A 12,490-nucleotide genomic window follows, 5' to 3' on the forward strand; every position below is an offset into this window, starting at 1 on the left:
TTAGTGGAATGAATGACTGACCTGTACATTAACTAATCACTGTTTTGTCTTCTTGTTCGACGTACATTGCGACGTGCAGGTTTTATCAGCGATCGTGCTAATGCCCGAAATCCTGAAACTGAAGCGATAAGTCAAAATAAACTTTTTAATAAACGATGATGTAAAAATATTTTAAATCACATGGTAAAGATTTCTTTGTGCAAAGTTTTGGTTTAGTGTAAATGTCAACTGCTAAAACGTTTCTTTTTTTTATTTACTTGTGTCTCATTTTAATTCATTCATGCATTAATTCCACGCAGGAATAAACGGTCCACAACTTCTGTTGAAGAAAAATTGAGTCATTTGTAAAAACGCTTTACCACCACTGCCACACGGCGTGCCCATCCAATTTGCTTCCCAATTGAAATGCATTCCTTCCAATCGCTGCAATCAAATAAACTACCCGGTTTTTAATTAAAACTCTCCACCGATAATAAAATCGTCCGCCTCTCGTCCACATTCAACCACCTTTCCTCGCGACTTCTCGCGTTGTCTTGCATTGAAGTCACTCATCCTCTAATAGTTATGGAAGATCCACCACCGGTTAAAAGCTGCAAAAATCATGATCATTTTAATTGTGCTGTTGTTAGTGATGGTGGACGATAGGTGGAAGTAGTGTTGGTAGTAGCGTGGTCGGTGATGGTAATGCAGCCACCGTGCACCCGGGGTCCAGCACCGAAGGACACCGATTCGTTAATGTGTTTTTAATTTTAATTCCTCAAATTATGACCGCTCGTGTGTCGGTGGCCGGTGCGCGGTGCAGATTGACTGCGGGCGGACATTGCTGAACTTTGCACGTCAACTTTGTGCTCCCGATGGGCGGTAGGTTAGCTTCCAAAATTCGAAAACACAACCAGAAGGTTATGCCTTCGCTGTTTGGCGAAAGAAATTCGTGCACCAGTTTTATTGTATTTCGTTTTGTTTTTATCTTAAGGACAGTGGGGTGGGGGGAGGAGAAGAAAAGAGAAGCGTCAGGAATAAAGGGGGAATGGAAAAACGAATTAAAATGTTCAACGATCAGCAACAGATCCGCATGATTTTGCTCGTTTGCCCTGTTTCGAAACCAGTTCCTGCTTTCTTCGGTGTTGATCGTTTCGTACCCGTACTGTCCCCTTTGGTTCCTCTGCCTCTGCTTGTTCCTACCCTAGTTCTTCCTACTCCAATGGTTGCGGTTGGCGTGTGCTTCGGTCGGGTGCCTCGACGACCCACAAGCCTGACCCGGCGAGGTCAGCTAATATTTACTTTTAAGTTGTTATAAACGGTAATTTTGCGATCATTATCGGCTGATTTGATTTATTTTTGCTCTCCACCGAAAGGTGGGACAAGGTTAAGCCCAGAGAAGAAAAAAAAGTGAATATGGTTCACTTGAGGTTCACGGTGAGGTCAAAGGACGCGATGGACGCGGGTTTTTGGTTCCGCGCAAATCGCCCCTGGTAGAAGAAAGACGTTTGCGAAGAAATATGAGCTACATACTGTGAGGGTAAACAAACTACGTGCAATGTAGCAGTAACGATCTTCACCCTCGTGAAGTTATTTCGGTTTCGATCCAGCGTGGTTAGTTTCCCCGAAGTGGGTTCGATTTAATAGCGTTGTTTTCGGAATTATGTTGGGCTATCAACGAAATTCAACATGTCTGCCGATTTGATTGGGTTTAATTTCGGGACATTAAACGTGAAATCAACAATGTTGCGTGTTGGAAAAGTGAAGCAGGATCGAACCGGCGCTCGCTCGTCCGGCTCGCTTAACGATCCTCAATGAAGATCATCTTCGATTTTTAGGAGTTTGCTACCGCTCGCTCGCACCAATCATCTGGTGGTTCAGTTCGATCAAATTAATAGCGTTATGTTCTGTGTTTATGTTGTGTTTATGTGATGTCGTACCATTCTTTCCATTCGATCGGTTTCGATCGCTCTATCACGCCCCGATTGGACCGATCTATTTTATGTTTCCCTAAAATAAAAATAAACTATCACGGTCACCATGTTAGCGGGCCGGAAGAGCGCCATAGAGTGTGAACTGAACGCATCCCTTTCGTGACCGTGAGAACCAACTCCCGCGAGATCGCAAGGAGACGTGCGTTCCTTGGTGGAAACTTTTTTTTTGCGGGGGGAAAAATTTAAAATCTCAACACGAGCGTTATGATGTTTTCTTATAGATATGATAATTGCTCTTAGCTCCCGTGCTCGATCCGTTACGTGGCGATGGCACCGAATGGAACGGACCGGGCGAGTGGTGAAAATGGAGCACCATGGCAATAGCAACAGCAATTAAAGCTTTCTTCGGTGGTTTGATTTATCGAAACGATAGAACGCAACGTTTTGCTGGCGAGGAAACCAATAATAGGGCTATTGAAACCAATTTTGAGCGATTTTATTGTCATGCTGATCTGACGGGGTCGATGTCAGTTTCTCACGAAAGCAGGATCGGATGAGAAAAAGAGGGTTCACTTTGCTACCCTGCTAGCTTACAATGGAAGCGAACAATCGATCCACGGAGAATACTTTGTATATGGCAGTGATGGCAAATGACAGACAGAGTAGTTGTCCTCTAAGGATTACGGCGATGGTGCGGATAATATTCTACCGGTAGTGACTTTCAGAAAGCAAGAAAAAAAACATCACCCACATTGAATTGATCTGAACATTGGCATTCTTGTTCGTAAAATGTACACAATGCTGTTAAAGAAACCAAGAGGATTAATCATAAAATAAGCCTTCGCAGTCGGTGAAAGTGGCCGTAGAGATAGACCCTGTCAGGGGTGGGTAGAGTTAAAGATCGATTAAAGTAAGTTGCAATCCGATCGATTCAGTGGCACTTTCGAGTGGTTCACTCCTGTTGCAGATTCAGATAAAGTATTCATCCGACTCCACATCAATGGTGCCGATCGGGACCGGGGTAGGTTTCGACCTCGGGCAGATTAAAATGCCGACACTACTAAGTCGCCAATCCGGTGGCAGTGATTTAATAAGCAAATTGCTCACATCAAACTTCGACATTGATCGATACATACGAGCGAGATCGGACACACACATGGGGGGACGCAACCAATTCGCTACTTTTAATAACTTAATTAATAATTGATACATTTTTGATTAAATATTGATTTAAATCGATTTCTCGTACTCCACTCCACACACGCAGCTGGTTGGTTGGCAGCTGAACCGCTAATGATTGTTATTACATGACCAAGAGTCCATTAGGTGGACGTTTTTTGATCGAGTGAAAAAATCACGACACAATAAAACGGCTGCACTTTCGTGGCTTTCGTTTGGAGTGGCTCTGTTTAGATTCGGTTCGGTAGCACGGTTCAGTAGCAATCCGTTGACGAACCGCGTTCGCTAATCTGGTCCAAGCCTGGTACATGGTTGCAGCTTTTAGGTCCCACGCCGAAAACAACGATCTGCGTCAAGATGAAGCTGATTTCGATTACGATCGAATGTCTTGAGCGCATTGCATTATGCATTAAATTGTACGCTTTGCAACGCTCGCTGCTGAATTATTCTTCTACCAGCAGCACACCTGTACCGTGTACGATCGTCTCTACGATTGCCGCTAGAGAATGGATCGATCGTTTGTAAGCGAGGTTCATCATGCAACGAAATTTGTACGCAAACACGCTAAATGCTTGGAACGGCCGCACGGACAAAAGCGATTCCAGTACGCCGATCCTGCGTGACGGTAATGAGGGATTTAATTGTGAACCGATAGCGAACGTAGGCAGAGACGGTGAGTTTAATTAGTACCGCGCCGTACATCGGTAGTACGTTCTTTGGTGCGGCGATTGTACGGCGTCTAATCGCATTACACTGATCTGTTTCGATCTATTGCGCACTTTCCTACGGGGGAAGGAGGAAGGTATTCAAAAAGTAAACAACCCCCTAACCCGGTCGAAGCAGCTCCGATCACGAGCAACAACGGCATCGACCGTTTGCCTACCGAACGATTTTACCCATTTATTAATTTCGTCCGCAGCTCCGATCGATCGAAACGGATCGGTTCCGAAACGTTAAAGGATTGCACGAGCTAGTCGCGTTTGATTCAATCATTCGCCAACGAACACGGGTTGGTGCCGGGTTGTAAAAGGGAAGCTCAAAGCTCAACCAGCAACCAAGCGCCAGCTGTATGGTTTGTAGCAGTGTGAGCAATAATTAATAATGTTGTTCACTGCGATAAATTGCCCGTGTCCGAACAGGAAAAAGTAAATAGCGAGCGTGAAAATGAGATAAAGAGCTCCGATCATCCGTACAAACGATCGATCGGAACGGTCGAACCCGCACTGAGAAAGACTTCGATGCGGTGCGGTAAGCGACGAACCCTCACAGCATCGCGGAGGGTTGTGATTTTTACGTGCGCAATTTCACGTAAAGCCTGTGTAAAGTAGAAGCGGGAGGCGTTTAATTTGATTATTTTCAAATTAACAACCGCGCGATGCGTGCACAGGTACTATTCGCGTTCGGCCTTCAGTCCGGATATTGGGTAATCTGCTAATGTGGGGGTTCGCTTACGAGCGGGACAGCCGGGTGGTTTGAACCGATTCAATCCCGCGGGATGTTAATCAAACATTCGAGTGCCAGTTTTGCTCACAATATGATGAAAGTCTCACGGATAGGACGGTCTAATTTGACCGTTCGTTCGATCAGGTTGTGAGGGTGTAACGTTGATTGAAACTTTCTATAAATCCTTATCAAGCCCATTAGCTCGACCTATTGTGAGGATTTAAAAACGAATGCCAAACCCTTTCGTGCATTTTTTTTGTGGGTAAATATGTAACACATTCACTGAAGCTTGTGTGCGCTCAAACTTCTTGAGCACAATGATGCTTCTCGTAACATTTTACCTGGCAAACGTCACTGCTGTCCAAATTGTTTCTGTTCCATGACTTGCAACCGTTGCTGTTGCGTTGCATGATTATGAGCTTCAAAGTTCTCCCGGTTTTGCCAGCAGATAGCTGCTCCGGCCACGAACCAGCTACTTGCCATGTTGTGCATTAATTTTATTCCACTTGCATGCCATGATTTGATGCAAATCTGTTGCAATTTACTCACGACAGCCGGCGAAACGGAAGGAACGATCCGGTCTTCGTTCGCAGCAAGCTGAAAGCAGGACAAAAATCAATTTCCAGATGTGATTCATTTTCCGTGCCGGTTCAACGCTTTACATTGTACGACATCGCCAGTTGGTGTATCGGACGAAACCGGCGTCGCCTCATTTCGGCGACGCTCGTTTGGTGCATGTTGTCAGAAAAACTCATTCCAGAACGCACAGGCACAGACACCGTCATTAGCAGCGTAAGCATCAGGGCATCATCTTCATCTGTAGCAAGACACCGAGTGTTGTCCGGTTTTGCGTTATGAATATAAATGCCACAGTCACAAGCGGTTCCGCACTTGCTACCGGTGTTACGCTGGTATTCGAACGCGATACGAAAAGAGCAACAACAACAAAAGTGGAAGGTAAAATTGAATTCATTTTCCTTTACCATGCAGGAAGGGCCCGAGAAGCTAAGGAAGTTCCGTCAGTCAACTCATGTGTGTACTGATTTAAAAAATGGTTAGTCATTTTTCCACAGTCCATCTTTGACAGTTTTGAGGCGTTTGCATGCTTATTATACAGCCTAGTGATACATTCTGCATCATGCATCAAACGCCATCTTTATCAATTCAACTTTTTTATAAAGATATTGCATTGCTGTTAACGTATGGAAGTATTATCCTTCATGAACACGAAATACTTCAACGCTACATTAAGCGTTTAGTATGAAAATTGAACGATAGTTAGAAAGTTCAAAAACAAACTTTTTTGTGCAGGTTCATATTAATTTCATTACAGTAAAATGAACTTATTATTTTATTATTTAATTAGAATTAGATCTGTAGACGTTGAACCTGGTAACAAACTTTAACACTCCGCTCCTTCCATCAGAAAAAATCTTTTCTCTCACTATCTATCGTATCAATAGTGCAGGTGTACAATGTTGAACGGTATTAACGGTATCGAACACGTGCAAACGTTTCAATTTCTTTACTCACCAAATACCAAATCGACCCGTTGAAAAAAATCAAAGTTTTTTTATAGTCACATTTTTGCACCGTGCTAAAAACCGCTTTGAAGGAAAATTATCATACCCGTTGTGTTATAAAACTGTGCAGCTGTTCCAGGGTGCCGTTAGATCGACGGTAGTCTTTGATACGAAAAAAAAGTGTAAGGGTCACTACACCTGTCACCTGTACCGGACAATAAAGATGTGTGTTAGCTACAAAGCAAGGAAGAACATTTTGAAATACCGAAGACACAGTATGACCGTTTTTTTTAAATTAATATTTTTGTATCAACCTGATCACCAACTCAGCGGGAAAATCATGATTGCATTATGTCAAACATAAAGACAAAGCACCAGCTGCCAAATAAAAAAAGGCTCCCTATGGTGGCATTTATTATGCTTATAAAAAATCAAACATTGTAATTGATATTATCCTTCCATCAATCATTTGGCATCAATTACTGCACAGTTTTGTTTAACATATTTGTTACGCACCTGATAGAATAACGGAATTTTTTATGTACAATTATACTTTTGAAAAAAAAAGAAAAGTTTAAAGTAACTTCAATGCCGGTCACAAAACCAACCCTTATTCGAATGATTCTTAGAACATATAAAATACTCCGTCATAATCGCATCCCTGCCAGTAAAGGAATGTTCGCACGATACACCCTCAAGGACCATCTCGAGTGAACAGTGCTCGTTTGTTGACGAATCGGCACCGAAGATCACATCAAACCACCCGCCGATCACCACTCGAGATGGGCCGTGATCGACCAAACACCAATTTCATCACACTTGAAGTGCCACACACACACACACAAAACACACTACCCAGGTTGTCCACTTTTATCCGTCAACCCAGGGAAAGGGTGTCAAATTGTTTGCGCAAAATCGGCATACTGGTGCGGACCGAACCAAAACAGGGTTCGGTCGGTCGGTGTTCGTCTTTGAACGTCATCGCTCATTACATCGCCAGTACAATTTCTTCTTCACTCCCCAAAAACCACGTCCGCGACAAATCACCCCACCGGACGTGGAAAACGATGCGTATGTGTGCGTATCTTCCGCCTCAAGACTCTTCCGGGCGATCGTCAAAGTCGTCACAGAAAAGCGTGTTGGCGGCAAATACCTTTACCGTACGCATGAACAAGGGCTATTTTCCCTCGTGTTTTTTTTCCCGGTGTGTCATACCTTATGTTATACCCTTTTATGTTTGCTCTGATTTCGATGCCACGCTTCTTTGGAACGTGTGCCTCAAGCTTTTCGCTTCTTCACGGTTTGTGTGTGCTCTTGGACTTGTTTCCAAACAGTTGCGCATATTGTTTGGCGCGCGGGATCTCGCCTGCTGGATTGGATTTTTCTTTTATCCATCAATACTACCGATGCCGATCGACTGCTGTAAGGTTGTAAGCGTTCTTCAATTTTTCTCTCCCTACCTGAAAGCTGAAAAGATGCCGCCCGAGATGCAGGGTGTGGATGAGTGTGTTAACTCATCGCACGGGATTTGCCTCCGGGTCCGCCACAAAAAAGGGCCACCGACGGTGGGTGATTTACAAGAGTTTCGCGGAACAAATTCCTGCCAGCGATTTGGTGCCGTGTTTGGTTTGGGATTCGATTCACTTTATCGACATTGATCGATTTGTACGGATGTGTGGAGGGATGAGTAAACTGAGACGCAAGGGGTGAACAGCGCACGGTGGTTTACAAAAAAAAGTGATTAAATTACACATCCATTCGCTCGTAGACACCCGAGTAAGGATGTGGTCAGCAAGAAAAGACGAGATGAGCGAGCTCAGGGTAAGGCACGAAAAAAAACCGTCCTAGCATTTTTTGTTCATTTGAATACTACCACTACAAGGGTGCAACCCTATGGGATGCTTTGTGGCACCTGAACGACTGAGCTCGAGAGCAGTCGCTCGAGTGGCGCGTGAAAGAGAGCCACGAAAAAAAAACGTCCGAAGAAGCACAAGCACGCGGAACGGGCTCGTTTCCAATCAAGAAGCAAACAATGTAATCATAATGTTTTGCTTACAAAATAACACTCACCGCAATCCGACTCACTGCCGGATGGGGCAACGGACTCATATTGTTCTGAATCGTAACGATCTGGAGCGCCGCAACCGGCGTGATCGGGTCGTGCGAGATCTCATTACGATCGAGTGGCTAACATTCTGACGCTGCGGACCAGCTTCCCCCTTGTGGACCACAACTTTAAGGGTAGGGGGCTTTTTGTTTATTTTTCCAAACCTTGCTGGGAATGGGACGATCAACCTGCGAGCAAGTCATCGGCAAACGTGTGCAGCCAAACGGGGTGAAGGCATTGTGGTGACTGTTTGTGGTTGACCTAGGAAATTGAAGTCACGCGGCCGCATAATCCGGGTTTTCTCCCCAGGCTCCGGCAGCTTACTGGTCATCCGTATCAGCATCACCGCGATCCCGCGATTCGGATTCGATTCTCCCGTCCGGTGAAACGAACTCGATTAGATTTGTTAGCTTTTCGGTGTGTGTTTCGCTCAAGTACCGAAGTTCAAGTGCTTTGTGGCGAGTCTGCGGCTCCACGGCTGCCGTCACAATAATTCACCCGTAAGTTATAAAAACTTCAACCCTTTCCGGTGAATGGTGATGATCGGATCATGAACGAGGGTGTATGAAATGGAGCAACAGGAAGGCTTAAATTACTTACCAATCGCGACCTAATCCGATTTTATGACGCAGCGAAATGATGCAAGGGATGAGCGAAATGATGCTACATTTCAAGGAGAGGTAGAAGATCATCACCCATAGCATGGTAGAGATCAATGACCCATCAGACGGGGGGCTGTTTTTTTAAAGAAAAAAAGGTTTATTTGGTTAGCAGTGGTGCAAGAATTCAGTGACTTTAAGCGGTTAAAGAAACAAACGTCAACCTGTACGGTTAATGATGAAAAATTGATATATTTGCCTTAGTGTGGGAGCGTGAGACTGCGGAGAACTTCTGGATTTTGAGACCACAAAAAATCATTTGAATCGGTTTTATACAGCATAATTCACCTTAATCATTACCTTAATCTAACACACTTACAGGACAACTCCATTTATAGCTACTTAAAGAAAAAAAACTCCATGAAGTAACTAATCCATCACTCGGTAATAATAAAACTGTCGCTCACTTACAAAGAAAAAAAACCTCCATATCTTCGAAACACCCCTTAGGGTGATATGGCGAAATATAAACATCTCCACTTACGAACTCCCTCCCGGGGTCGAAACTCCCGGTTCTAAGAATGCTGCGGGCAGTAGCAGCGGTAGCAACGGTCATCTCAACACCAGCTCAACAGATAGCTGTCGCTCAAATCCGCTACTGTCGCTTGTGTTCGCCTGCGCCTGGCTTATGACAATGGTATTTTTTCGTAAAAACAGAACATCTCCTATCATTAACCGGGACACCGGACCGTTCGTTCACTTTGCTGCTTTGGCTGTCTGCAAGCCAAACCGTCGTAGGTTGCGTGCATTTTAATGTGGGGCAATTAAAACATGTATAATGCCCCGTTTGCGTCTTCGGTACCGACGTCTCGAGCGGTTTTGGGCTTGCATGCCCGAAGGCTATCCAGTGTGGAGAGAGTGAGACGTAGCGTGAGGGTCTATTGAAGCTTGGATGGAGATAAGGTAAAGGGAAGATTCATCCAGCAGCAGCAGCAGCATCATCATCCTCATCATCATCATTGTCGTCGGTCAACAAAAGCAGCAGCTTCCTGAAGCTGGACATCTATCTATGCTGTACTGTAAGCGACGAACCCCGACGAACCCGGCCGGCCGTTAAAAGACAGAAGATGTAGTCTTACTTCATTGTAAACGATGCTGATGGATTTTGTGGACGTTTGCTTCACTTTTTTCTGCTTTTCATTTGTTCATCACCAGACATAAGTCCGTGGCACTCCTGACGTACAGTAATCACATACAAACACACACTCCCGCTTTCCAACATGCCACCGTGTGCGAGATGCGTCGGGTTTGTGACACCCAACAGCCCAATTACAGTGTGTTTAATTACGCTCGACATAAATAACTGCGCGAGTAGATCCATGATAGGCACTATCCGAAACGTACACCGAGCGCCTCCCGTCCAACTGCCCAACTCAAAAAAACCCTTGGAAAGAAAGCACAACGCTCAAGGCAAAGGTTAATGGAAGCGGTTTTCCTTCGCCCATCGTTCGGGCACGAGCTACAAGTTCTTCGGCGCACGCGTTTCCCCATCCATTTGCAATCTTGCCGTGGCATGACCGTAAAACCCCCGTGCTTTTGGGTGGGGAGGGTATAATCTTCAAATTGTAACCCTGTACAACCGCGGCGTAAGATTGATTTCGAGTTTTCGGCACACGCTGGCGGGAAATCGGCTGTGAAATCGAATTACTCGATCGACGAGGACGTGAACTTCCGATGGTAAGCGTACCCGACCGCACCCATCATCGGTCATTGGATAATGAAAATCTACACCCAACTTCCTTCAGCTGTTCGGACCTCTTCATACGTACCCCATTCATTTAGTGATCTTCCCTATTGGTTCTCTCTCCCCCCCCCCACGGCATTCATTGTCCACTGCTCCACTTTGTGCTGGGTGTGCTTTTCAGTTACAATTTGACGTATTCGCCTCGGTAATTGATTCCTTCCAGGGACGGATGCTTCGCGCTATGATCGCGTGCCATGACGGGAATGTTCGGTCCGTACCTGAAGCGAATCCGAAAACCGCACCAGCACGCGTTCTGAAGCGAAGATCTAGGATCAGTAGCGGTTCATTGACCAGCTGACGTGGATGGTTTGCTAGGTGAAGTTCTCGATCGGTCGAATAAAATCCGGCGTGCAAATTATTGTACACACTGTAGTTGGGAGGATTTTCTCTACCCTCGATTTTGATCCACGCGATGGAACGAATCCTGGTGCGCGGGTATAGAAAAGCTGCCCACCCCATTCTAGATTGATTCCGATCGATTCGAATCGAATCAAAAATCCGTTCCAACGGGATGATTGTTTTCTTTGTCCCAGGCGTCCCGGGCAATGGCTTTCCTCGCTGTTACACGGAAGTTCGAACACAATTTTTCCTCGATGCAATTCAGCGCATCGAATCACCTGATAGATCGCTACTTCAATGCTTCTTTTGAAGTCATTGTTGTGAAGCACCCATTAGGAAAGTGGGTGCTATAAAAATGTTCATCCCGCAAGGTGGAAAACCCCCAATCCAGCCGCTTCGGGTCACATTATTCATGCCGAAGCCAACTGCAGCTAACAAGCATCGACGCTTCGATGCACTTCGCTAAAAGGTGCGATGCTTATCAATCAATTGGCCGACCTTAGGGAAAAAAGGGCTACCCATTTCAATCACCGTGGTACTGTTGCCGATCTGTCCCGGTTTCTACTTGTGTCGCGTTCTGGTCAGAAGCATCAGAAGCCAACATAAAGACGATCTAGGCCATCCAAGACATGATGCTTGGGGAGCTAATTAATAGCTCAAGCACGGCATCCAGAAATTACAGACATCCATCATCGGGCGCTGGTCTGGCAGCTCGGTCCATGTGGTATGTATTCGTCAAAGCGCCAAACGATGCTTCAGCGCGTGGTGAAGGTGGAGTGAACGCGCGTCCACGCGTCATTTGAATGATGCCTTCGCCGACTCCTTTTGGCGGAGAAATCATACGGCGAACGACACGCGGACACTCTCATTACGAATGTATCAATGTCTAATGATGATTATCTTTCCTTTCGGAGTTTCTCCTCTCGGGTCGGGGTTCGGGTTCGGAGTGGATCTTTTTTTTTCGGTGTATATACACACACACCCCTCACCGGTGGTAGATGGTACCGAAGTTACAAGAGGTCAGAAAAAGCATGCCATGTCATGGTCCCGGGATCGGGAAAGAGTCCGTTTTTTTACGAGCACGTGCTATCTCGTGACTTTAGGAAGGTCTCGTTGTTGTTTTTTTTTTACTTCTTTCGAAGCGGCATTTACACATAGGAAGCACGGCCACGAAAGACACGCCAGCTTCTGCTAAACTGAACTAATGATAGACAAAACACCTGCACCGGCTTCCATCCATCCGTATCACTCGCTCTGGGACGGATAGTGGTTGTGATGAACATTACTTTTTTGTTGTCTTCAAACGTTCGGAAACCCTTCCTTTGGCCAACGTTCCAAGTGACGCATACACACTTTGCCCTCATTTTCCCGAACGGTGAGGTTCGGTTCCACACTGGAAGATTTAATGTCTTCCCTGTACCACAACCCACAAAAGGACAGACTTTCTACACGGTAGTACAACCCGCCTTGGAACGCGCTACGCAAAGTAACCACTAATCACATCGTTTAATGATCTTTTCGGGACGATCGAGATGCTGGAGTGATACCGTGCAATGGGGCAACAATATACTGGAGAAAGAAAA

General features: G+C 45.4%; 1 protein-coding gene across 2 annotated transcripts in view; it reads right to left on the bottom strand.

The window, feature by feature from the left end:
• LOC125763475 (zinc finger protein 391-like) overlaps positions 1-12,490 on the bottom strand; it is a 223,971-nt gene that overhangs the window by 145,238 nt on the left and 66,243 nt on the right. Inside the window, exon 2 of one of the 2 annotated variants that reach the window (XM_049426710.1) lies at positions 8,766-8,900. The exons of the other annotated variant lie outside the window; for it this stretch is intronic. Coding sequence (XP_049282667.1) covers positions 8,766-8,900 — 135 coding nt within the window. The remainder of the gene's footprint in view (positions 1-8,765; positions 8,901-12,490) is intronic. 2 annotated transcript variants of the gene reach the window in all.

This window comes from Anopheles funestus, chromosome 2RL (assembly GCF_943734845.2).
Source record: "Anopheles funestus chromosome 2RL, idAnoFuneDA-416_04, whole genome shotgun sequence".
NCBI classification, from domain to species: Eukaryota; Metazoa; Arthropoda; class Insecta; order Diptera; family Culicidae; genus Anopheles; species Anopheles funestus.